The 27,511-nt window shown below is 43.2% G+C and overlaps 1 protein-coding gene across 1 annotated transcript in view; it reads left to right on the top strand.

Annotated features, from left to right (window-relative positions):
* Positions 1 to 27,511, top strand: part of LOC144752267 (apolipoprotein L1-like) — a 383,520-nt gene that overhangs the window by 187,517 nt on the left and 168,492 nt on the right. Inside the window, exons 6-7 of the mRNA XM_078640278.1 lie at positions 12,406 to 12,459; positions 27,252 to 27,302. Of these exons, the coding sequence (XP_078496404.1) occupies positions 12,406 to 12,459; positions 27,252 to 27,302 (105 nt within the window). The remainder of the gene's footprint in view (positions 1 to 12,405; positions 12,460 to 27,251; positions 27,303 to 27,511) is intronic.

Here is a 27,511-nt window from a genome sequence, read left to right as displayed (position 1 = left end):
CGTGTGGTTCTATTGCAGACATGTGGGATAAAGCTGTGCGTTGTATTTTAGGTTGAAAGAAACACATTGTTAGAGAGTTTTTGGAGAGATCCTGTGTTTTTCTTTTTAGGGTTACACTCCATATCTTTCGCTGTGTGTGAAAGTTTCTAGTGAGGTACTGAAAAGAGGAGGTGTTGCCAGTTTAAGTTGCGTAGCATTATTGTGTCAGTACTCCCCCCTCTCCTTGTTGTGGCGTGTAGAGTGTGTGTCGGGTGTGAGTGTGTGCGGGTGGGTGTAATTTTACCAGTACAGGGTGTCTTTTTGATCAGCATGGGCTGTGTGATATGTGAGGGGAGGTGAACTGTTCATTTTTTATGGGCTTTGTGGGTAATGGCAATGTTCCCGTAATCAGATGCATGTCCCTCTGGTCTCTGCAGGTGGCATGTAATGATGCTTTTCATAATGGAGTTTGGTGTTTTTTTTAAGTTTAAAGTTTATTAAAGAAGAAAATGTGACAACAAAATAATACAACAGCAAATAAGCGAAATCATAATGTAAGAATATTGTAAATATGAAATAAAGGGAAAAGTATGGGGGGAAGGGAGATGAAAGAAAGGAGGAGGGGTGATGTGAAAAACTTTAATCTTCATTACATAAATCAGAAAAATTAGAAGCATATTGAAACTCTAAAACAATTAAAAAGACAAAAGCTAATAAACTACACGAAAGGAGTAGTACTGATTGAGGAATCTAGGACTAGGCTAAAAAGACAACAAAACAATTCATGGAGGTTTTTTAACTTCATCCGAGAAGTTGACTATACCAGCGGCAGACGAAGCTATATCTGTTAGGTAAGTGGATAGAGGGAGCCATAACAGATCTCTTTTAATAGATACAGATATAGGCGTAGTATTTGTTGTATCTAGACTGTGATGAAAACAGACAGCATTCCACCAGGGCCTAAAAGTAACTTTGTCTGCTTGTTTCCAATTGGAGGTTATTAAATGAAGGGCTATTGCTATTAATAAATCAATTAAAGAAGGGTTAGGGGTCGGATGAGGCCATGAAGGTGATAAGGAACCTAAAAAGACGTTAGAGAGAGAAAAAGAGAATTGGGTATGAAAAATTGTATTAATTTGGGACCAAACTAGAAACCAAAAATTGGAAATAGAGGGACATTTAAAAAGCATGTGTTTTAGATCGGCTGTTGGAGCCGTGCATGACCAACAAGTTGGTAAAACTTGTGTAGAAAAAGAGGCTAACTTCACTGGGGTAAAAAGAAGACGTTTGTATATAAAGAAAAGAGTCTGAGATTTATTAGCTGCTCTACATGTTTTAGGGATTTTTAACCATATTTTATCCCAAAATGGAATAGACCAACATTCTACAAGATCCTTTTCCCAAGCCAATTCAGCCTTCCCCTTGGGTCTATCAGAGGAGAAAAACAAACTTCTATAGAGAGAAGAAGCAGACGAATCAATAGAAAGTAAAGAAAAAAGATTTGAACATTTGGAGGGAATATTAGGACTAGATGGCAATGAAAGAAGGTATTGCAAGAGGGAAGGAAGAAGCAAGTCATATTGAGACTTGCAAGAAGAGGGTAGAGAAAATGTTAATTGAAGGTCTGCGAAAGAGAACGGAGAATTATTAAGGACTAATTGTGAAATCCATAACAAACCTTTAAGTCTCCAAGATTTCTAGTAAATAGTACGACCCTTGATACGTAATAATGATTGTGCCAAATGGGTTGTTGATCCAACGAGGAATGTGAAGGATAAGAGGACGGAAGAAATGGACATAATATTTTACGTGTATGAGAGATAACTTGAGAACGGAAAGAGGAAATATTTTTAGAAAAAAGTGAGAGCTTCATTAAAGTGAAAAGGGGCTATAAAATGTTTTTATATTTTCAACCAGATAGGAGGATGAATACACAGTCAGGAGAAAGCCATCGGGAAGATTGCCTAAGGAAAAAGCATAGTGATATGATTTAAGTCTGGAAATGTGAGACCACCAGAGTTTTTGTAAGCTTTAAGAGCATTAAGAGCTATTCTGAGGGATTTATTTTTCCAAAGAAACTTGTTTAGAAGAGAGCCAATTTTTTTAAAAATAGAACCTAAGAATATGACCAGGAAGCATAGACAAAAGATAAAGAACTAACGGTGAAAGCATCATCTTAATAGAGTCCATGCGTACCCACCAAGAGAGGAAAAGTGGATGCCAACGATCAATAGAAACCGATAAAGTTTGAAGAAGATTATCAAAGTTTTTTTTTAATGTTTCTGGAATATTAGGAGCAAACCATAAACTTAAGTACTTAATTTTAGAAGTTTTCCAAGAAAAACCCGTAGAAATAAAGTCCTGTTTTAGACAAAGAATATTTAATGGGAGAACTTTGCATTTGTCTGAATTAAGGCGATATCCGGATAATTGAGAAAAAGTGTTAACTTGAGAAAGAAAAGCCGGAAGTGAAGTAGAAGGGTTTGAGCAATAAAGCAGAATGGCATCAGCATACACAGACAATTTAATCTGACTACCTTCAAGACCAAAACCAGTAATATTATCGTCCAACCGAATCTTTGTTAAAAAGGGTTCCAAGGCAATTATAAATAAAGGAGGAGATAAGGGGCAGCCCTGCCGAACGCCTCTAAAAAAAGGAAAATAGTCAGAGGTTTTGCCATTGACAAAGATGGATGCTTTAGGGCCAGAGTATAACAAAGAGATAAGAGAAATCAATTTAGTAGGAAAACCAATCTATTTAAGAGCCTGAAACATAAAATCCCAACCAATCCTGTCAAAAGCTTTTTCAGCATCCAATGCTATTGCAGCGATGGGATAATCAAGCGAAGAGGCTTTACTTAGAATATTGAAGAAAGCTCTAGAGTTATCTGACGATAAGCGACCTTTAACAAAACTGGATTGTTCCAGGCCAATAAGAGTATGTAAAATGGGGTCAAAACGAAGAGCGAGGATCTTTGCAAAAATGTTATAGTCTAACTTAACTAGGGAGATCGGACGATAATTCTTACAAAAAGGGGGGTCCTTGTTCTCCTTGGGGATTAAACAAATTTTTCTGCAAGCGCTCAGACCTTTGGGTGGTTTATGCGCTATACAAATGTAATAATAATAATAATAAATCATAACTTCTTGAAACGAGCCTGAAGAAGAGCCTTCCTTATTAAAGAATTTGTAAAGTAATAAAAGATGAGGAAGTAATAAGGGCGCAAAGTGCGAATAAAATTCAATAGTAAAACCATCAGGCCCCGGGGCCTTACCTCTTTTCAGTATTGAAACAGCACGTTTAATTTCAGATAAAGTAATGTCCGAGTCTAATAAGGTTAAATCAGTATCATGTGGGTGAGGAGAATCTATTGATTGAAAGAAGGATGAAAGTGCTTCCGAAGTCGGTTGTTGTTCAGGTGCATACAAATTTTTATAAAATTACACAAATTCAGAAAGGATATCACTATCTTTATGCAGCGAGACTCCCGAATTATGGCGAATGGAGTCAATTTTCGTCCGCTCACGGCGGATTTTTAAATAATTTGCAAGTAACTTACCCATTTTATTTTGGCCTCCATAATAACGGGCACTACTTTTTAAAAGATAAGAGGATAAGAGGATGCAGCTTCGGTGGAGGATTTATTAAAATACAGGTTTTTTAATGAGGATTCTGAATTAGAATGGTAATAAGAACACTCAAGTTGCTTAATCTTGGCTAACAGTTGAGTATTTTTAGCTTCAAAAGCCTTCTTCTTCCGTGAAACAAAATTTATTATAAAACCTCTAGCAGCAGCTTTAAAAGAATCCCAAATAATTACTGGAGAAGAGTCATGCGTAGAGTTAAGGGAGAAGAATTCAGAAGCAAAAAGAGTGAATTGGCTTGTGAAATTAGGATCTGATAGTAAAGTATTATTAATATGCCATCTCCCAGAATGAGGGGAGAACTGTAACAAATCAAAATCTACAAAAACTGGAGCATGGTCCCATATTAGAATAGAACCAATCTCGGCATGAGAGACAAGTTGTGACAAAGGTTTACTAAAGAAAAGATAGTCTATTCTGGATTGTGAGTTATGTGGGGGGGAGTAAAAGGTATATTCCTGTAGATCAGGATTACAAAGTCTCCAAGTGTCAGTTAAAGCTTTGCCACATATGGCCGAGGTGAATTGAGAATGCTTTTTGGTATTGGAGAACTTCACAGAGGAATGTCTATCCAAAATGGGATCAATAATCTGGTTACAGTCACCTCCAAAAATAATATAGTCATCATCAAACATAAGAACTTTATCAGATATCATAGACCAAAACATATTATCAATACTAACTGGAGCATAAACATTAAACAACACTAAGGGTATTAGATCAATAAGCAACTTAACAATTACCCAACGACCTTCCATATCATTTTCCTGATGAAGAACTGAAAACTGATGTTTTTTATGGCACAAATTAGATGAACCATTCTTTTTTCCCAAAGCTGGTGAAGCAAAAATATGTCCTACCCAACCTCTTCTTAGTTTAGCTGCTTCAGTCTCTGATAAATGAGATTCCTGAATGAAAGCGACATCAACATTTAATCTAGCTAAGTGGGTTAAGATGCGTTGTCTTTTTATGGGGTTATTAACTCCTTTAACATTCCAAGTTACAACTCTAAAGGTAAACTATTAAAATGAAAACATGCACAATTATCATAAAAAACAGATACATTGCAGTCAAGGTATAAAATATGAACAATCAATATGCAAACTATGTTAGAAAACATATTTATATTACTTAGATGAAAGAAAACAAGAGAGAAAGGATACTGAAAAAGATTTAAAAGCAAGGAGATAAGAAAAAGAAGCATAAGAAAGATACTGATAGTAGTAGCCTGAAAGGATATAGAAAAATGAGAACAATAAGAGGGAAAGGAGAGAAGCAAGGAAGAAAATAGAAGATAGATAAGGAAACCGGGAACAAGATAGAAAGGTAAAATCAGGAATAAGAGTGAGAATAAGAAAAAGAGAAGATGTATAATGATAAAAAGAGTATGGGGTATTGCAGAAAGAAGGAGATAGCAAAACAGAAAGGGGACAAGCAGGAATAGGAAACATGAAAAGAGGAGGAAATAGTGACTAAAAATGTAATACGAAATTAACACATGATAAAGGAAAAAGAGAATGAAGAGACATACCACAGGAAAACAAGGAGACTGGGGTGGTGGAACCACATGAGGAAATGAGCACACCGAACCGGAGAGACCACAGGGACGTGCGCAGGGGGAACAACCTCCGAGTCTGCCCACTAACAGAAAACAGCAAAGCGGTAGATGTGGCTTTACCATCTCCATGGGAATTGTACAACCATACCACATGCAACTCTGACAATGTGACCTGCCTCTTAAAGTGCCCATGTGGAAACCAATATGTTGGCATAACAACTAGGCGATTAAACGTCAGGATCCTGGAACACATGAGCAATATTACATGTGGGAGGTTCACAAGCAAATTGACGACTCGTTTTATGGAAATGCAACACTCCAAAAAGGATTTTAAATGGACCGTATTAGACAAACCCTACATTCCACCCGCAACCAGGGATGTTCAACATGAGCAGAGATGGTTCCATAGGTTAAAAAGCAGCAGCCAGGGCTGAATGATGCCTCCCTTGGTATCATCTGAACTCTACGAGGTAGGACATGGGAGGTGGTGCATATATAAGAAGAATAAAGGTATAAGACCCCCAGTCCTAGGTTATCACTAAGCACAATATTGAGTATACATACAGATACACCATGAGGTATGTATACAAGTTTTTTTCTCCCATCAAATCAATACCAAGGTGTTCTTTATTCAACCGGAATGAACACCTTGTAGGTTTGGACAGTAGGGGCGTGGGCTACACAGAGATGCTGAAGGGGTGGATGTATAAACAATTGCCTTTTACTATACAAAGAACGTGGCAGAGGAAGAGACATTGGGAATGCGATGAAATCTGTCGATAGATGGCGATAAGGGGATGTGCGTTGTGCATTTACTAACGCACTTCTAGGTAATATGCCCCTTAGTTCCCTATCAAAACAACGTAGGATATACAGAAAAAAGTTTCAGACTACAGTATAGACTTGGGGAAGGTTTAATGTCTAAGATTAAGCATAACCTGTTTTTACAATTCCACGTTTATCCACTGTTTCAAGTACATGGTGGGGTTCCCACTCTGGCCCTGAGCTGAGAGAAACACATGTGCAACTTGGGTAAGAGAGACCAGTAATGGGAGACTGAGTTTTAAAAGTGAGTTCCAATGTTCACGTGGTGCTGGGTGCATTTTTATTGGTGTCATTCGAAGGACTGACAGACTGTCGTCTCACCTGGCATTTCACCATTCTATATGAGACTGCAAACTGTCCTATGGGACTGAGTCAGTTCTCACAGGACAGGTTACTCAATCACAGCGGTGATGGATAACCTGTCCGGGGAAATATACATTACCTCCTCGTCCTGTCTTCCTCGCCACAGTAATTACATATGAGCCTCCGGCTCCACACAGAACTCCAAGTCTAAAATTTAGCGCTCTAGTCTCCCCTCCCTCCTCCAAGATGGCCCCCAGTGGCTCCAGCCAATCCCATAAAGGGACACATAGAGAGCAACACGACCTGTTCTTTTTTTCTGCACTTCTCCGAGTGCTGGGTCGCCTGCTGGTCAGGTGAGTGTGGCGTGGGTCTTGCTCTAGCAGCCCTTTTCGCCTTGGTATTTGGTTGGGGGGAAGTTAGTGATATGTTTAATTGTATGTTTCCCCCTTTCTTTTACCCGGCACGTGTCCTGCTGAGCGGACTTAGGTGCTTGTTGCAGCGGGTTCGGTTTGTGTTCCCGCTTGGTGTGACCGCGCCTCTGTTTTCCTGCCTAGCGGGGGGGCGAGTATTGGTGCGTGTTTACATTTTCCGGCCGCGCGTCCTTCTTGTGGGTCTCCGCGCGGTCGGTTAATTTGCCTCCTGGCCGGCGCTTACTCGAGTGCCTTGTTTCCCGGTGAGGCGTTTTTTTCCTGCACGCGTGTTGCAGACGCGATGACAGGCTTTTTGATTCTCTACCCTTCCCGACCGCGGGCCCGCCTGCTGCGGTTCTTCGCGGTCGGGTGTTTGTTTTTCCTCTCACCTGGGGTCTTGGTCTGGGTTCCATGGCGAGTTCCTCCTCTGGGCGCCGTGGTTGTCAGGGTCCTCTTTGGGGTTGGCTCGCGTTTTTCCCGGTTTTTGTACTTCCTGTGGGGGCGTGTCAGGGGGTGTGTCCTGTGCTTGCTTGGATGCCTGATGCCTATTTATTGGTTTCAGGTGTGTTTTTTCTCGTATGCTGTTGCATTCTCTTAGTGGCTGGCATGATGAAAGGTGGTTCTCCCGATGTTTCTGTTCCTGATTCTTTTGAAGCTTCTGGTTCAGGGATGTCTATTCCTTCGATGGCTTTGTTGCAGAAGATGATAGATTCTGCAGTTGCTGCTGCCTTACATGACAGGGCTCCTGTTCCTCCTGATAAGAGGGCTCGTGTTGATGACGCTCCTGCTGTTGATTCTGACGCTGAGGAGGTGGTTAATGTCAAGGGTCGTTTTGTGCAAGGGGCCGATCTTAAAGAGGTCCTTTGTCACATACGCTGGAACTTGGTTTTCCCGGAGTCTGTAGTTCCTGTGGAAGATGACTTGTTTTCACAGTATCAGCGTCCTGAGCCTGATTCTTTGCCCCTTCATTCTTCCATGTTGAAGGTGTTGGAAACTGAGTGGAAAGATGTGGACAAGGGTTCCTTTCCTCGTTTCCTGAATAAACGGTATCCTCTACAGGACTTCTCGGTCAAGTTTCCTTCATGTGTCAAGGTGGATTCGTTGATGGCCAGTATGTCGTCCCATGGGTCTGTGGTCTCTGAAGATTCTTCTCCTTCTGACCCTGTTGATCGGAAGGTTGATGGGGCTGTGAAACGCACTTTTGCGGCTGCCAACTTTTCCATTCGGGTGGCTGCCTACTCTTCTTACACGATCCAGTCCTTGCTTAAGGATTTTCAGTCTCTGTCGGAATTGTTGGACCAGGGTGAGGATGTCTCCTCTACCCTGGTGATGATGGAGCAGCAGGTTCGCCTCCTTTCGGATGTGTCTTTTGATTCATTGGGGGCGGCTGCTTCTGCGGCTGGGTCCTCTGTGGCTGCCAGGCGTCAGTTGTGGCTTCGTTCATGGAAGGCGGATGCTGCGCAGAAGAGTCTCCTGATGAAGATCCCTTTATCGGGGGTTAAGCTTTTTGGTGCGCCTTTGGATGAGATGGTGAAGAAGACGGCGGAGGACGGTAAGCTGCTTGCTCCTGAGCGGCCTGGTCGCTTCCGTTCCTTTGGTTCTCAGAGGGCTTTTGGTCCTTCTAGGAGGGGTCGTGCTGGTCAGCCCTTTCGTGGAAGGGGGCGTGGCCGGGGTGCTCCTTCCTTTGATAAATCCCGGTTCTCCGGTGCTTCTTCCACCTCCACTCCCGCTTCCAAGTCCTGACTGGATCGCTCCTGGTGTCGGGCCGGTTGGGGGTCGCCTCACTTGCTTCATGGATTCTTGGCACGAGACTGTGTCCGATCTATGGGTGCTGCAGGTGGTGTCGGAAGGTGTTCGTATTGGATTTTCCCAGACTCCCCAGACTCTTTCAGGTCCACTCCTTGTCCCAGAGACGCTTTAAGACGCATGGCTCTTTTGGAGGGTGTGGAGTCCCTTATTCAGAAAGGGGCCGTGGTTCCAGTGTCTGCAGATCAGGTGGGGTTGGGGGTCTATTCCATCCTTTTTCTGGTGACGAAACGCACAGGGGATCTGCGACCTGTGATGGATCTGCAATGGGTGAATACTTTTGTGCCTCACCAATCCTTCAAGATGGTCTCCCTTCCGGTGATCCTTCCTCTGCTGTCTCGGGGAGATTTTCTGGCCTCCATAGACCTGAAGGATGCTTATCTACATATGCCCGTTCACCCGGATTCTCAGCGGTTTCTCCGTTTCTGCGTCCTGGGTCGCCATTATCAGTTCCAGGTATTGCATTTTGGCCTCTGCTCCTCGCCTAGAATCTTTACTAAGGTTCTGGCTCCTCTTATTGGCCATTTACATGGGGAGGGCATTTGTGTTTTTCCTTATCTGGACGACATTTTGATTTCTGCTTCTTCTCTTTCTAAGGCGGAGTTGCATGTCCGGAGAGTTTACCATGTCCTGGAGCATCACGGTTTCCTTGTGAATGTGCCGAAGTCCTCCCTGGTTCCTGCGCAAGAATTGACTTTCATTGGGGCTCTGTTCAAGACTCATTTGGGGATGGTGTTCCTGCCCCCTCCCCGGATTCTGTCCCTGATGTCTGCAGTTTGTTCCCTGTTGTTGGGGCTCTCTCATCCAGTGAGCCTGTGGTTGAGGGTCCAGGGTCTGATGTCGGCGTCTTTGATGACGGTGCCGTGGGCTCGCCTCCACATGTACCCGGTGGTGTCCCACATTTTATCGCATTGGGACCCCTGTTCCCTCAATATGAGTGTTTTGGTTCCTATGTCGGAGGAGGTTCGGGTGGCCCTGAGTTGGTGGCTGGTCGAGGATCATCTCTCCAAGGGCCGCCCCTTTCTGGTTGTTCCCACCCACGTGGTCACTACCGATGCCAGCCTACTGGGGTGGGGTGCTACCCTGGGGGATTCGTCGACTCAGGGGGCTTGGCCTCAGTCGGTGTTGTCATGTTCCTCCAACTACAAGGAGCTGAAGGCCGTCTTTCTGGGTCTGTTGGATTTCTCGGATCTTGTTCGGGGTCACCATGTGCAGATCCGGACGGACAATCAGGTGGTGATGTCGTATGTGAACCGTCAAGGGGGGTGCAGGGTTCACTCTCTCAGTTGCCTGGCCCGGCGGATTTGTTCTTGGGCGGAGCGTCCCTGTCTGCCATTTACCTGCCTGGTGCGGAGAACTCGGTGGCGGATTGTCTGAGCCGGGTGTTTCCTTCCATGGGGTCCTTGTCCCTCAAGCGTTGGATGTTCAGGAAGTTGCAGGTGATGTTTGGCTGTCCGATTGTGGACCTGTTTGCCTCCCAGGACAATGCCCAGATCCGTTGTTTTTGCACGATTATGCCTTGCCAGGATGCCTGGAGGGTGGACGCCCTTTCGTTCCTTTGGCCGGAGGGTCTGTTGTATGCGTTCCCCCCTGTTCCACTGCTTCCGGCTGTGTTGCAGAAGATCAAGCGGGAGGGGTCATTGGTGCTTCTGATTGCTCCTTGTTGGAAGCGTCACCCTTGGTATCCGCTGCTGTTGGAGTTGGCTGTGTCTCCGGGGTGAGCCTTACCATTCGTACCTTATCCTCTGATAGGTTTTTCTTCCTCTGCCTGTGTTCCGTTCCCTGGGTCTGCGGGCCTGGCTCTTGAGAGGGATTCTCTGATGCGTGAGGGTTGTTCTGTGGCTGTGGCTGGGGTCCTTCAACAGTCCCGGCGGCCTTCTACGCTTAAGTCCTACGCCAAGCACTGGGATAATTTTGCTTCTTGGTGTGTTGGTCGTGAGCTTTCGTTGGATTCTTTGGATCCTGCTCGCATTCTGGATTTTCTGAATGATGGGTTTGTGCTGGGCTTGGCGATTTCGACTCTTAGGGCTCAATGGGCCGCCATTCGGGCATTTCATGTCCTGCCTTTGGTTTCTATTTCTCCGTTGGTTGCTAGACTTTTTAAGTCTCTTTCTTTCAAACGCCCCCGTCCTATCACGTGTCCTCCTCCTTGGGACCTTCCTTTGGTTTTGCGTTCCTTGCAGTTGGCTCCTTTCGAACCCTTGGAGTCGGTGGACTTGGGGTTTTTGACGCTCAAGGTGTTGTTTCTGGTGGCGATTGCTTCTGCCAGGCGTATGGGTGAATTGGGTGCTTTCCTTCGTTCTGCCCCATTTTTGTTGGTTTTGTCGGACCGTGTGGTCTTGCGCCCTCATCCTACGTTTATTCCTAAAGTGGATTCTTATTTTCACCGATCTGCTGAGGTGGTCCTTCCTGTTCTTTGCCCTGATCCTTCCTCGGCTGCGGAGTCCCTTTTTCACCTCTTGGATGTTCGTCGTGCCTTACTGATTTATTTGTCTCGCACTTCTTCTTTTTGTAAAGTGGACAACTTGTTTGTGAATTATGGTTTGTCACGTCAGGGCCTGAAACCCTCACTTTCCACGATCAGTCGTTGGATTAAGGAGGCCATTTTGTTGGCGTATGCTTCGGTTTCTGAGGTTCCCTCACTTCCTGTTCAGGGTCGTTCCACCCATTCTGTGGCGGTGTCTTGGGCTTCCTTCAAAGGGGTGTCCATGGAGGATGTTTGCAGGGCTGCTACTTGGTCGTCCCCTCATACCTTCATGTCCCATTACCGCCTTCAGGAAGGGGGTGGAGGTTCTGTTTCCTTTGCCTCTTCTGTTCTTACTGCGGGGTTTCCTTGAGAGGTTGTACTTTTTGTTGCTCTGCCTCTGAATATTAAAATATGTTTTTCGCTGCACGGTTGGTGTGGTCTGTTTTCCTTACATGAAGCTGCTTGCTTTGGTATCGGCTCATATGTAATTACTGTGGCGAGGAAGACAGGACGAGGAGGTAATGCCCCGGTTACTTACCAGTAATCTTCATTACTCCGAGTCCATGTCTTCCTCGCCACAGTATAGTTTCCCTTCCCTCCCGGCCCTGGTGGTGGCTTCATGTCTGTGGCTTGGTTTTTCAGGTCGTGTTGCTGACTATGTGTCCCTTTATGGGATTGGCTGGAGCCACTGGGGGCCATCTTGGAGGAGGGAGGGGAGACTAGAGCGCAAAATTTTAGACTTGGAGTTCTGTGTGGAGCTGGAGGCTCATATGTAATTACTGTGGCGAGGAAGACATGGACTCGGAGTAATGAAGATTACCGGTAAGTAACCGGGGCATTCCATAGGATAGAATGGAGTTTATATTTCGGTGTACTGGGTATCCGCCCCCGCTGTGAATAGTAACCATTTGCCAAGACCTAAATCAGGCTCTATGGCAGCAACATATTCTCCTAATACCACCCAGGACTCTGAATAAAAAGTGCAAGCCGGACTTAAAAGACGAGGACAACTGATTGACGTGGCAGAAATAGCAAACAGACTGAGCAATACTACAGGAATGACTTTGAGGCCATGAGCCTTATTTATACCTCCAACAACTTTAGTAGGAAGCGATTGCAAGCCACACACCACAAGTAGTGTAGCACAGAACCGGAAGCTGAATGTACGGGCGACCACATTTCATGGCATACTCACTGCATGTATTATTTTGTTTCATACTTTACAGCCTGATGATAACTCACTACTTTTTCCAACACGCATAAGATTTTTTAAAATTATTTTAAAATGTTGTTTAGTGCATTTTGGATGTGGCAGGTTATTAAGATAATTAAAAGGGTTAAAAGTGCGACACTGGGTTCAAAGGTTCTGAACTAGAGGCCACACCAATAAGATACTTTTTATTTTCATTCAGAGAAAAGAAGAGAAAAAGAAGAAAGGGAGAAGAGACGTCTTGAGGAGATGCAGGGTGAGTGATTACACTGCCTTTGTTATTGATCTGTTTCTAACTGCTTTACTTCTGAAAACATTGCTGTTAGCCATGGGCAATCAATGCAACTTTCCTATTGACATGCATGTAACATACACTGAACACAGACCATGAAGCAGAGGTATAGGTATGGTGCTGAGCGTCCCAGGTGCAGCAGTCAGAAGCACGCTCACACTGTAGTGTGGTAAAAAAGTAAGACACTCTCTCAGCTTTTACTACTTATCCACTTTCTGTCTCTTTTCTGTTCTCTTTCTATGATGTATTGCTCTGCCTTTTCCCTATATCTCTCAATTGTGGGGTTCTGTCTCTTTTACTAATGCCCTTATGTCCAGCTCCAACAGAATCCGTGTCTCACAGTCATCTCTATACACCAGAGACATTATCAGGCACAGGCAAAGTGGGCCCTTGCCCAGAGTCCCCACGTTCCAAGGGACCCCCTGGGAATGTAAACTTTATCTCTCTCTCTCTAGCTCACTGTAGTAAATAATGTTCTTGAATTCAGTATGTAAAATAAGTATAATTTATTGTAGATTAATCCAAGTTAAATAATCAATAGATTTAATGATAAAGATCCCACCAGGAGCAGTTCTTCTCTCGCTCAGCCTGTCTGCCATCAACTGCTTTTACCCAGAGCAGTCAGGTACTCAACATTCTAGTATGACATCAAACATTCTATTAAATGCAGTGGCTAAGCAATGGGGAAATCTAAGTAAGGGAAATGCAAAGCTTGAGCAAGATGTAACACATCCCCTTTCCTTATAAAACAACAATTAAAGATAATAGAATAAATTGCATTGTATTCATAAATATAACAATTGAAATATAAGATGGATTGCATTTTCATTTTAAAATATAATGACCAAAGGAACACTTTACATTGCATTCTTAATTAACAGTTGAAATGCAAGAAAGATTTCATTTACATATTTAATGACCTTTCTAATCTAAAGGCCTCATCCCCTTCCCTAATAAAAAGTATCCACTAGAATGAAATTATGGATAAAAAGCATAACTTAATAAAATCCACTAGAATGGAAAATATGGATTAAAAACACAATAACATCCATAAGAATGAGATGGATGGGTCAGATAAATAAATACATAAAAGCCAGATAGAGTATTCTGCGGCTCATCATAACAAAATAAATACTATATGAACACCTCTAAACATAGAGCACTTGCGTGGTTCATAACAGCCAATAGAGTAACTTGCGGCTTTTAACAACATTGAACAATGGAACTCCTCAGAATCCATAACAAGAAAATTGAGCAATTGCGGCTCTTCTAAACATCAGCAATTGAACCCCTCAGAGTCCATACAAGCAAATTGAGCAACTTATTGCTCTCCATAACAATAGAACCATTGAACTCCTCAGAGTTCATATCAAACAAATGGAGCACCTCATAATGAGCACAGATGTGGCTCCGCAAACTACACATACAATAAATCCAAACTCCTCAGAGTTTATATCAAGAAAATAGAGCAACCTACCGCTCTTCACAGCCCAAAGCTAGGAAAATGGAGCACCTCAAATTTGAGCACCGAAGTGGCTTCCTAGAAAAAATCCAACACTGGGACAATTAATCCTCTGAAACGAAAACTTCACAATAATTAGAGCACATAGTGGTTCACAACAGTAAGAGAAAATGCATGACTCAACTAAGTAATATATGTGAACTCCTCTAATTTTAGAGCACTAGAAAACGTGGCACATTAAAAATAAGCAAGAAAAACTTTGAACACCTCAATAGAAATTGAGCACATAAATGGTGGTTCAAATCAGCATAACAATATCAAACATGTCTGCAAATAAGCACGAGAATTAACAAATTTTTAGCACCCCAACAACAGTTGAGCACATACATGGCTCAATCCAATAAAAGTAAACACATAACTCTATCCAAAATAAGAAGTAATAATGCATTAAAATAATATAAACATCAATACACTGTGAGTTATGTTAATCAGAATGAAATAGGCAAGTTGGTAAATATGAATGGTAAAGTATATTGAAAATTTTCCAAAATAATAAATTAAAATAACAAAAGTAGTCACCGTAGTCTGAATCTTGGAATGACAACAGTGCGATCTCTCACCCGAGCTCATCATTATAATCCATATCAGGCAAAGTCTTCACAGTCCTCTGAAAGCTTTTAACTTCTCTCATTAAATTTTCCAAACTCAGAAAAAGCGTGCGTGTCGCTGTACAGTAAAGTTGACACACTTTGAATCTAATAGTCCTGAGTTATCGTGCACCCGATCTCTAACATGGCTGCACGTAAGCTACGCAAGGCCGGGTGGCTCCAGGAGCTCAACGTCGTTCCACAACAGCTTCTTCATAGAGAAGACGTCATATCCTCTGGAGAAGCATCAAAGTACTGATGACAATGACATGGAGGTGAGGCTGCACGCTCTCGGTGTGTGCGCGCGGCAGGCAGCTCGCGCAGAGCTTCAAAATGGAAAGCTGCGGTTCAACTGCCAACATGTGAGGAATTGTTAAAGGTGAGCAAAACCTTAAAAGGAACAGCGCGTCAATGTAACATAAATAAAAGCACTCACCGCATAAGAACATATTCATTTTGAATAATCCTTCCGTTTCCACAATGCTATGTTTGTACCATTTAAAAAGCTTTAAATTATTATGCTCACATCGGTGTCCTGCGGGTAAATTGTTGATCGTGTGACTTCGAAAATTGAACTAGTAACATCCAGTAGGTGGCAGCAAACACCCAAATAATTTGCTAGGTTTCCTCCTTTTGTATTTCTTCTTCGTGTATTTTCTTCCCTCGTTCCGTTTTTTAAAACATATTCTCACAACAAGAGTGTGCTGCCTCTCATAAATTGCAACCGGCTCAGTGAGCGAATCAATAGCTTGGGGTGTGTGCAGGTCTCCTCAAATCCGATTTTACCAGCAGTTGCCTGTCCATAGACAGGGTGAGAACAGTCAACCAATTCCTTTTCAATTAGCCCAGAGATTCCTCTTTGTTAGTGGTTTTCTGCACAGTCTAAACAATTGTGAAAATCCTTAATACACAGGTCCAAAACTGTCTCAATTCAGTGGCAGGCTGAAACTTGGCTTTGTTAGAGGCTTGAGTAATTTTTAAAAGTTACATATGTAGCATGTAGATTACATATCATCAAAGTAGGTCTTCTCAAATTCAAGAGCAAACAGTGGGAGACTCTCTCTTCAAAACAGTTCTCCTCAGATTGAATCATGCAGCTATAATTCTTCAGATTCAAGTTCAAATCACGCAGTTTGAAATTAAACAATGCCCTGGGATGGTAGGCTGTCCAGATGACTGGGGACACTGGTGGGGCTAACCAGGGCCTTTCTGTAAATTTACCTTATTGTTCTGGCTTAATTAGTTACTTAGTTGTAGCAGTAATAAATTTCATCCGTCTTCTTTCCACGCATAAGTTCAGTTCTGTACCTCGTCGCCATTTTGTAGTAAATAAAGTTCTTGAATTCAGTATGTAAAATAAGTATAATTTATTGTAGATTAATCCAAGTTAAATAATCAATAGATTTAATGATAAAGATCCCACCAGGAGCAGTTCTTCTCTCACTCAGCCTGTCTGCCATCAACTGCTTTTACCCAGAGCAGTCAGGTACTCAACATTCTAGTATGACATCAAACATTCTATTAAATGCAGTGGCTAAGCAATGGGGAAATCTAAGTAAGGGAAATGCAAAGCTTGAGCAAGATGTAACACTCACCTCTGTCTATTTCTATAACTGTACCTCTATTCTTCTCCCTCCATATCCCCAACATCTGTCTCCCATTCCCCAGTGTCACTTTGGGGTGCTCGGAAAGACATGTTTCAACTGTTTTTGGGCAAACTATTTCTGAAAGTTTGTTATTCATCATGTAGGCTCCAACGAGTATGAAAGTGGATAAATCAATTGAAAGTTGTTATGAAAAGGGGGCCCCAAAATATGTCTTACCTAAGGCTTCAAAAATCCTCACTATCACACTACAACGCATGCAAAAAAAAAACCAACATCATATTCTGCAAGGCTCACTCTCCACGTCAATGCAGCACACACACACAGTTACTGTTAACTCTCTGGCCATTACCAACACAGCAAAGAAACATGATGTGACTTATTTCAAACTATAGAGCTCTCACTCTGTGTGTGTGTGTATATATTTATATATATAAAACCTACTGAGGTAGTTATGGTTAGGACCTATTATCCATAGGAAATCCGCAAAATTCTATTTGGAATAACTTTGGCGCCGGTTGACGAATCTTCGCAAAATTTATAAAACTAATGGCCAGGTCCGGTCCACTCCCATCCTGAAAGTCTCGGGGTGATTCGTCAAGTGGGGGCCAAGAAAAAAGGGGGCTCCAAAAAGTGTTTTCCACATGTAAATATTTAGTGTCTTAGGCTTGTTTAAGAATGTTCGTGTGTGAAAGCACTATGATTCCAATTAACCCTGGGCGAAGCACTACTCTACGCTCGCGTAGTTTGCGGAGTTCGCGCAACTTCGTACTACACAAGCTGCACGTAGCACAATGCGAACACGCGTAGCGTAGTGCAGCGGTCGTTTTTGCTTGTTCGCGGTCCTCAACGTCATGTTCGCGACTGCGAGCAAGCAAAATGACATCCCGGCGAGACTCTCTCAATGCGGGGAGGTCAGGTTTCTCATTGCGAGTGGTCGTGCATGCTCGCGACCGCTCGCGATGAGAAACTACCAGTTCACGTTGAGAAAGCTGCTGCTAGAGTAAAAATCTACTCAAGCGGCAGAAAACTACAGCTCGCACTGTGCAAGATGCCGTTTTCAATGATTGCACAGTGCCGGATGCTTGTTCGCACTGTGCACTCATTGAAAATGCATCTTGCACAGTGCGAACATGCTACTACGGAGCTCGCGTAGTGCTACGTGAAGTTCGCGTAGTGCGAAGTGCATTTTGTGTAGCTTCGCGTAGCGCTACTTCGCGAACTACGCGGATGTACGTTGTTACAACGCAGGTTGTAACAACGCATACCTTTACCACGCGGCCGCTACAACGCAAGTCGTTACCACGACTTGCGTTGGAGGGTGCGGATTTAGGATTTTTACAATTTTATATTCCAACACCAGTCCCCGTGGATACTAGGGAAGGTGTTGGAATATAAATTTATAAAATTCCTTATCCCACATCGCCCTCCAGCGCAAGTCGTGGTAACGACTTGCGTTGTAACGGCCTCGTGTTAAAGGTACCGCATTGTAAAAAATTTGTGGTAAACGTTGTTTACCGAACTACGCCCACCCTTAATTCCAATGTACTGTCTACGAGTTCTATGGAAGGCAGTTGACAGTCCTACACAGAGATTGTAGCTGCCCTGCTTTGATGGTCCAGCTTATGGAAATAAATATACAGACTGACCTTATATACAGCGTGTTTCCTGTTCATTACGACACGCTTTTGATGGCGACGAGGGCTGGGCCGTCGACTAGAACCCACGGAGTCTGAAAAAGTAGATTTGGCAACAGAGGATCTCGAAGAAGTCTCTCCTGCATTAACGAACTTTCTCCTAATCAATACAAGTAAGCAGAGACTGGCCGGTGTATGCGGGATCTGTTTAGCGGTGAGAGAGCAGGGCGGAAAGGAAAGAATCGTTGTCTGGGTGTTGAAACGCAAGGGTACAGCCTGCGTCCAGCAACGGCCAAGATTGATGTGCACAGCATATTGTAAAACAGACACTCGAGTATTGTTTACATACAGGACATTATTATTCAGCTCCAGTTCCAAACATTATTTTCAACACGCTGGTACGCACAGCTCAAGTTCCAAACATTATTTTCTACACGCTGGTACACACAGACCGGTTTATCTAGTAAAATAAGTTTAGTAGAGTAGGTTTTGCTTCTGTGTATCAATTTAGATAAACACGGATAACTTATCAACGCTGATACACACAGCCCAATTTATTTCCCTTCTCTTCATTTATTTTTCATTGTTATTCTGTTCATTACGATACTGCCATCTTGCGGATCATTTAGATAGTGCATTTTGAAATTACCATCTTAAATCTTTTTCCAAAGTCTATTTAACTCTCAATTATTTGTGACTTCATCAGTTAATGATGCAGAGTGTATCACCTCCTCCACCTTTTTTAGAAACACCTTGTTATCCGCCCATAAAATGGAAGCAGGGGTATGATGGATTTGAGACTTATCTCGGGGCAATTGGTGCGACAAGATTTAGACCAGAAAGAAGAAAATGTCTTCTCTTGTATTCTTTAGGTTATGAAGGAAGAGAGATTCTAAAATGTCTTCTTGCCATTCCTATTGACGAGGAAAATCCTCTTGATGAGTACAAAGAAACGTTAAAGAAATTACAAAACAGATTTGATGTTCAACCTAATCTTGTTATGCTACGTCACAAATTCTTTTTACGAAAACAACAGTCAGGGGAAGATGTAGATACGTACATCACTACACTTAGAAGACTGATAGCTGAATGCCAGTTTGAAAACGTTGCTGTACAGTTAGTCCGAGACCAATTAATTTGTCATTGTTCTGATAAAAATATAAAACAGAAACTTATGTCTCTAGGTAATCCAACTTTGGAAGAGTCTATTAAGGTTGCTAAAAGTATTGAGACATCTCAATTGTCAGCCAAGGAGTTAGAAGAAAAGAAGAATGAACCTGTTTCTGCAATCAAAATAAAAGATACTAAGAATGCTGAAAACAAAAGTTATGATAAACAGAATTCATGGAATAATCAAAATTCATTTTTCTCAAGAAGCAATATTTGTTTTAGATGTGGTTTCAAACCACATTTTGGAGGAACTTAGGGGCATATTATCAAGGGGGTTTATCTCCGCTTTTTCGGCTTTAAAAGCCAAGAAAGCGGAGATAAAAGTATCTCCCTATTACATAGCTGTTGCTAACACCAGTTAGCGACAGCTAGTAGGAGAGAGCAACCATCTTGGGCCCCACTTTGCATGTTAGTGATATTTATCACTAATGACATGCAAAGTGGGCGTGCCAAGATGTTAGTGACTGGAAACAGTCGCTAACATCGCTATCTCCTATTACCAACTTTTGGAGATATTCGCTCTAAGCGCGAATATCTCCAAAAGCTAACACCTGCCCCTGAGCAGTTCTTAGCCATGTTATTCAATGGGAGGTGGATAACATGGCTAAGAGCATTAGCTCGGTAATGCATGAATATCGCTGACTTTTCAGCGATATTCATGCATTGCGCCGTTTTTTATAGCATTTGCGATAAACCTTGGTAATACCAAGGTTTATCTGCGATAAAAATCGCCGCAGCTCTGCGGTAAATTTTTGTCTCTAACCAAGCAATAGCGATAATTATCGCTATTGCTTGGTAATATGCCCCTAAGTTTCCAGCAAAGTTCCTAACATGTAAAAATTGTAATAAAGTAGGGCACTTTGCAAAGGTATGTCAAACTGGTAGAAATAATACACGGTCCAAACCTGTTCAGGTAAAATGTGTCACAGAACAAACTATCCATGATGAAGAGGAGGAAGATGTAACAAAGGATCGGAGCAACAAGGTAGTTGTAGTAAGGGACGATGGTGTTATTGTGGGAAATCCAGAATTGTGTGTAGATCCTTATGTTGATATTTTAGTTGGAGATTGGACACTACTTATCCTTGTTGATTCTGGTGCTCGAATCTCCATGATCACTTTAGAGTAGTATCAAGTAACTAGTCCTGACAGACCCTTGTTACCTCCTGATCGCAAAGCTGTATCGTATGAAGGACGTGAAATTGACCTGTTTGGCTACATTGAAGACATCCTTGAGTACAAGGGTAGGAACATTTCTGGAAAAATCGATGTAGCACACAAAGGCTTAAACATATTGGGGTGGTTCCACCAAGGTTTATTTGGGATGGTACTTAGGCCAGGAACTAAAGATCAAGTACTAGCCATAAGAGATAATCCTGATCTTGAAGAACTTGTGAGTGAATTTCCCCATGTGTTTTCAGGAGATCTAGCTAAAAAAAAAAGATTTCAAGCATGAAATCATTGAAAAGGAAGGGGCCTGTCCAGTCAAACATAAATTGTGAAATTTACCCTTTAGCATCAGACAGGATCTAGAGAAAGAATTGGACTCTATGTGCGTTAAAGGGATAATTGATCCTGTAGAGTTTTCTTCATGGTTATCTCCTTTAGTAGTAGCGCGCAAACAAAATGGTGAACTGAGAGTCTGTGTTGACCTTCATAGCCTGAACAAGGAAATATGGGTGGACTCTCATCCCCTCCTTAACATTAATGAAATGTTAGCCACTCTTAAAGATGCAAAAGTTTTCACAAAACTAGATTTAGCGTCAGCCTATCATCGGGTTGAACTTGCCCCACAATCAAGATGTCTTACAGCTTTTGTCTCATTCTTTGGCATGTTTCAATATGTACGGATGCCATTTGGGCTTGCCTCAGCAGCCTCTGTGTTTCAACGCTTGAAGTCAAAGATCTTGAAGGGGATTAATGGTTTGTCTGTGTTTCAAGATGATGTCCTTATTTTCGCTCCCAACAATGTTACACATGGTAATATTCTAAAAGAAGTACTTTCTAGATTTCAAGCTAATGGTGTTGTTTTACGCAGGGACAAAGGTGTTTTCAGAGCAAAAGAAGTTGAATATTTGGGGCATTTGGTAAATGAAAATGGAATTTTTCCTAAAGCAAGCCTTGTTGATTCCATTGTCAATTCAAAAGCTCCTTCTGATAAAGCTACACTGAAGTCTATTCTTGGGATATGTGAATTCTATTCACGTTTTATTCCAGATTTTGCGAGCAAGTTAAGACCATTGTCACAAATGTTGACGAAAGGGGTAGTGTTTGAATGGAACAGAAATTGTCAGGAAGTGTTTGATTGGGTTAAACAACAATTAATCCCTCCAAAAGTTCTCAAACATTATGACCCTTCTCTCACCTGTACACTTAGAGTAGATGCAAGCAACGTGTGGTTGGGGGCAGTCCTTTCTCAAAAAAAAGGAAAAGAAATAAGGACCATAGGTTATGCATCTAGAGTGTTATCTACCTCAGAAGTTAAGTATTCTGTAATCGAAAAAGAATTGTTGGCATGTTGGTGGGCTGTTATGAAATTTAGGAATTTCATTTGGGGTAGAAAATGTTGTCTCCAAACAAACCACAAACCTTTAGTCTTTAGTTTAAGTGGTAAGAATGTTAGGTCTTTTACTCAGAGAATTTCACGATTATCCTCTAAACTTCTTCAGTATGATTTCTCAGCTGATACATTCCTGGTTCCAAAAATGGTTGTGCAGATTTTTATCTCGTTCTTCTGACACAATAGAAGTAGAGCCAGATATCAGACAAGAAGACAAAGAAGATTTTATTGTAGCGGCTTTGGATGTACCTCATTTATGTGCTGTATCAGAGGAGAAATGGCGTAGGGCTCTTAAAGATGATGTTTCTTTAGTTCAAGTAATGAAATTTGTTGAAAAGGTTGGCCTGAAGAGAGGAATCTCTCTTTTGATTTTAAAACCTTCTTACAAGTTGCAGATGAATTGACAATTGAAGATGGTCTTTTGCTCAGAGGGGACAAACTTGTACCCCCTCTTACTTTAAGAACAGGTCTAATTAAGAATGCACATGAAGGCCATCTGGGTGCAACATTGACTAAAAAAAGGATACGATTGTCGTTTTGGTGGCTGTCAATGGATAATCTTGTAGATGATAATGTGAAATCCTGTGTAATTTTCTCAAGATGTGACAAAACTGTTAAAGTACGTACTCCTCCACTTACTCCCATAGAAATGCCTTCTGCACCATGGGTTAAATTGGGTTTAGATGTTGTAGACTGAATGATTAGAGTACTGCAAGGAGAGTGCCTGGGTTAATTTATACGTTTTTGTGTTTTGGCGCAGTGAATGGATTAGTACCTGGTTCTGAATGGGTCACTAGAGGAGTACAAGCTGAGTGACAGGGTGTTTTCTAGAAGTGTTTGGATACTGACTGGGGAATTGCAGCTGTGAATGACAAGTGTGTAGGTGATTAGAGGACTTTATGCAGAGTGGATAGACCTTTGAAGCAGTTCATGTGCTAAGGCCTGGCTCATGGCATGAGTACTTGGATACTGTCGGAATGATTAGAGTACTGCAAGGACATTGCCTGGGTGAATTTATAAGTGGTTGGGTTTTGGCACAGTGAATGGATTAGTCCCTTGTGCTGAATGGATCACTAGGGGAGTGCAAGGGGAGTGACAGGGTGTTTGCTGGAAGTGTATGGATACTGAGTGGAGAATTGAAGGTGTGAAAGACAAGTGTGTTGGTGGTTAGAGGACTGCATGCATAGTGGATAGGGGTTTGAAGCAGTCCATGTGCTAAGGCCTGGCTCAGTGCATGGGTACTTGGGTACTGACTGAATGATTAGAGTACTGCAAGTAGAGAGTCTGAGTGAAATTGTAAGTAGTTGGGTTTTGGTGCAGTGAATGAACTAGTACATGATGCCAGCAGGCACATGCCAACTTTACTATGTATACCTGCATACTCCTGCACGCTGCTGCACACACTTGTACACTCCTGCACACTCCTGTTCATACCTGCATGCTCCTTCACATAATTGCATGCTCCTGTATATGCCGGTGCACTCCTGCACACTACTGTGATACCTGCACACTCCTGTAATACCTGCACACTCCTGTACATGGCTGTACCCTCCTGCACACTCCTGTAATACCTGCACACTGCTGTACATACCTGCACCTTCGTGCACACTCCTGTACATGTCTGCACCCTCCTGCAGTCTCCTGTAATACCTGCACACTCCTGTAATACCTGCACACTCCTGTACATGGCTGCACCCTCCTGCACACTCCTGTAATACCTGCACACTCCTGTACATGTCCGCACCCTCCTGCACACTCCTGTAATACCTGCACACTCCTGTACATGTCTGCACCCTCCTGCACACTCCTGTAATACCTGCACACTCCTGTACATGTCTGCACCCTCCTGCACACTCCTGTAATACCAGCACACTCCTATACATACCTGCATGCCCCTGCATACACTTCATACTCTTATACTTTGAGTGCGAAAGTGAAACCCAAGTGGAAAGACGCACCTCTGCTGATATCCCCAAATGTGTCCGATGGAAGAAAGTAAATGCCATGTACCTGGCATTGTGCACACTTCATCAACACCCACTGCCAAGGTGTAATCACAATAGGACTATACATGTTCATGTAAAAAACGGTATATACAACAGAGAAACAGCCAACACGTTTCATCCTAAACATTGGACTTCTTCAGAGCAAGCTAAAATATCAGGTGTAAAATGATGGTATAGTAAAACCGCCAATCCAATAATGAGCACTATGCGCAATCTCAGTGCTTCATAGCAACCACTTTCCTATTGACATAAGGTCCAAACAAGCATAGCCACCAGCTGTGGGCTCTGGAGAGGCACGGATACTTTTCCAGCACTGATTCTGGTGCCCGCCATTTGGGTTTATCCCCCCGTGGCTCACTTCACCTATTGGACCTGGGAGTGGACTGGTCTTGAATCATCCAGTTCTGTCTACACTTTATTTAATGGGTCTGCTCAGAATTGACTTGATTACGACATAGGTGATGCACATTGACTGCGTATGCCAATAGGAACGTGGTTGCAATGAAGCACTGAGATAGCGCATAGTGCTTGTTATACCGTTTTTTACATGAACATGCCTGAATAAAAGAAGAATTTTAAACATACTGAATTGTTTGACTACTTTAAATAGACTTGTTATGTGGTGCACCTTCTCATCATTGTTATACTTGCATACTCCTGTACATACCTGCACACCCCTGTACATGCCTGCACCCTCCTGTAATACCTGCACACCCCTGTACATACCTGCATACTCCTGCAAACCCCTGTACATGCCTGCACACTCCTATACATACCTGTACACTCCTATACATACCTGCACACTCCTATACATACCTGTACACTCCTATACATACCTGCACACTCCTATACATACCTCCACACTCCTATACATACCTCCACACTCCTGTAATACCTGCACACTCCTGCACACCCCTGTACATGCCTGCACACTCCTATACATACCTCCACACTCCTGTACATACCTGCACACTCCTGCACACCCCTGTACATACCTGCACACTCCTATACATACCTGCACACTCCTGCACACCCCTGTACATGCCTGCACACTCCTATACATACTGTACACTCCTGTAATACCTGCACAATCCTGTACATACCTGCGCACTCCTGTAATACCTGCACACTCCTGTAATACCTGCACACTCCTATACATACCTGCACACTCCTGCACACCCCTGTACATGCCTGCACACTCCTATACATACCTGTACACTCCTGTAATACCTGCACACTCCTATACATACCTGTACACTCCTGTAATACCTGCACACTCCTGTAATACCTGCACACTCCTATACATTCCTGCACACTCCTGCACACCCCTGTACATGCCTGCACACTCATATACATACCTGTACACTCCTGTAATACCTGCACACTCCTGTACATACCTGCACACCTGCACACCCCTGTACATGCCTGCACACTCCTATACATACCTGTACACTCCTGTAATACCTGCACACTCCTGTACATACCTGCACACTCCTGTAATACCTGCACACTCCTGTACATACCTGCACACCCCTGTACATGCCTGCACCCTCCTGCACACTTCTGTAATACCTGCACCTTCGTGCATACTCCTGTACATACCTGCACACTCCTATACATACCTGTACACTCCTGCACACTCCTGTAATACCTGCACACTCCTATACATACCTGTACACTCCTGTAATTCCTGCACACTCCTGTACATACTTGTACATACCTGCACTCTCCTGTACATGCCTGCACACTCCTATACATACCTGTACACTCCTGTAATACCTGCACACTCCTATACATACCTGTACACTCCTGTAATACCTGCACACGCCTGTAATACCTGCACACTCCTATACATACCTGCACACTCCTGCACACCCCTGTACATGCCTGCACACTCCTATACATACCTGTACACTCCTGTAATACCTGCACACTCCTGTACACACTCCTGCACACCCCTGTACATGCCTGCACACTCCTATACATACCTGTACACTCCTGTAATACCTGCACACTCCTGTACATACCTGCGCACTCCTGTAATACCTGCACACTCCTGCACACTCCTGTAATACCTGCACACTCCTATACATACCTGTACACTCCTGTAATACCTGCACACTCCTGTACATACCTGCACACTCCTGCACACCCCTGTACATGCCTGCACACTCCTATACATACCTGTACACTCCTGTAATACCTGCACACTCCTGTACATACCTGCGCACTCCTGTAATACCTGCACACTCCTGCACACTCCTGTAATACCTGCACACTCCTATACATACCTGTACACTCCTGTAATACCTGCACTCTCCTGTACATACCTGCACACTCCTGCACACCCCTGTACATGCCTGCACACTCCTATACATACCTGCACACTCCTGTACATACCTGCGCACTCCTGTACATACCTGCGCACTCCTGTAATACCTGTACACTCCTGTAATACCTGCACACTCCTGTACATACCTGCGCACTCCTGTACATACCTGCGCACTCCTGTAATACCTGCAGACTCCTGTACATACCTGCACACCCCTGTACATGCCTGCACCCTCCTGCACACTTCGGTAATACCTGCACACTCCTGTTCATACCTGCACCTTCGTGCATACTCCTGTACATACCTGCACACTCCTATACATATCTGTACACTCCTGTAATACCTGCACACTCCTGTACATACCTGCACACTCCTGTACATACCTGCGCACTCCTGTACATACCTGCGCACTCCTGTAATACCTGCACACTCCTGTACACACCTGCACACTCCTGCACACCCCTGTACATGCCTGCACATTCCTATACATACCTGCACACTCCTGTAATACCTGCACACTCCTGTACATACCTGCGCACTCCTGTAATACCTGCACACTCCTGCACACTCCTGTAATACCTGCACACTCCTGTACATACCTGTACACTCCTGTAATACCTGCACACTCCTGTACATACCTGCACACTCCTGCACACCCCTGTACATGCCTGCACACTCCTATACATACCTGTACACTCCTGTAATACCTGCGCACTCCTGTACATACCTGCGCACTCCTGTACATACCTGCGCACTCCTGTAATACCTGCACACTCCTGTACATGGCTGCACCCTCCTGCACACTTCTGTAATACCTGCACCTTCGTGCACACTCCTATACATAACTGTACACTCCTGTAATACCTGCACACTCCTGTACATACCTGCACCTTCGTGCACCCCTGTACATGCCTGCACCCTCCTGCACACTCCTGTTCATACCTGCACCTTCGTGCACCCCTGTACATGCCTGCACCCTCCTGCACACTCCTGTTCATACCTGCACCTTCGTGCACACCCCTGTACATGCATGCACCCTCCTGCACACTCCTGTACATACCTGCATGGTCCTTGACCTCTCTGAAGGAGTTTGGGAGACAGATGTGGTTGTGGCCTTTACCCCTTGGTTAACAGCCACTACAGATTAAAGACAATATATCTGCATACCATGCTGCAAGTCAACTGTGTTCCACTGTTTATTTAGGAACATTTACTTACTATAATTGTTCAAGTACTTGTAATTGCTGCTGAATCCCAATTCTTCAAATACTGTTGTGTTATTTGTGCATCAGCACAGAGGAGGCTTCACTAACTAATGGTTCTTTAACTTTGATTCAGAGACAAGAAGAATCCAAGAAGAGACGCTGCAATTAATAAGGACGGAAAACGGTGAGATCATACATAGAAATTGTACAGTTGTATTTCTGTTCAGAAGTAAAACTCATTGTATGTTCACAAACACATGCTCATGGTAGCAGTTGTTTCCACCACATACCTAGAAAATACAAAAGGAGACAAGGTCAACAACATGAAATGAGAGCATGAAACCATCAAACCAGTAATGGAGTTTAGAAAGACAGAAGAAGAAACATATGAAT

This window comes from Lissotriton helveticus, chromosome 4_2, assembly GCF_964261635.1.
Source record: "Lissotriton helveticus chromosome 4_2, aLisHel1.1, whole genome shotgun sequence".
NCBI lineage: Eukaryota > Metazoa > Chordata > Amphibia > Caudata > Salamandridae > Lissotriton > Lissotriton helveticus.
The sequence above is the reverse complement of the archived record's forward strand: the minus strand, read 5'-3'. Positions and strand labels throughout refer to the sequence as shown.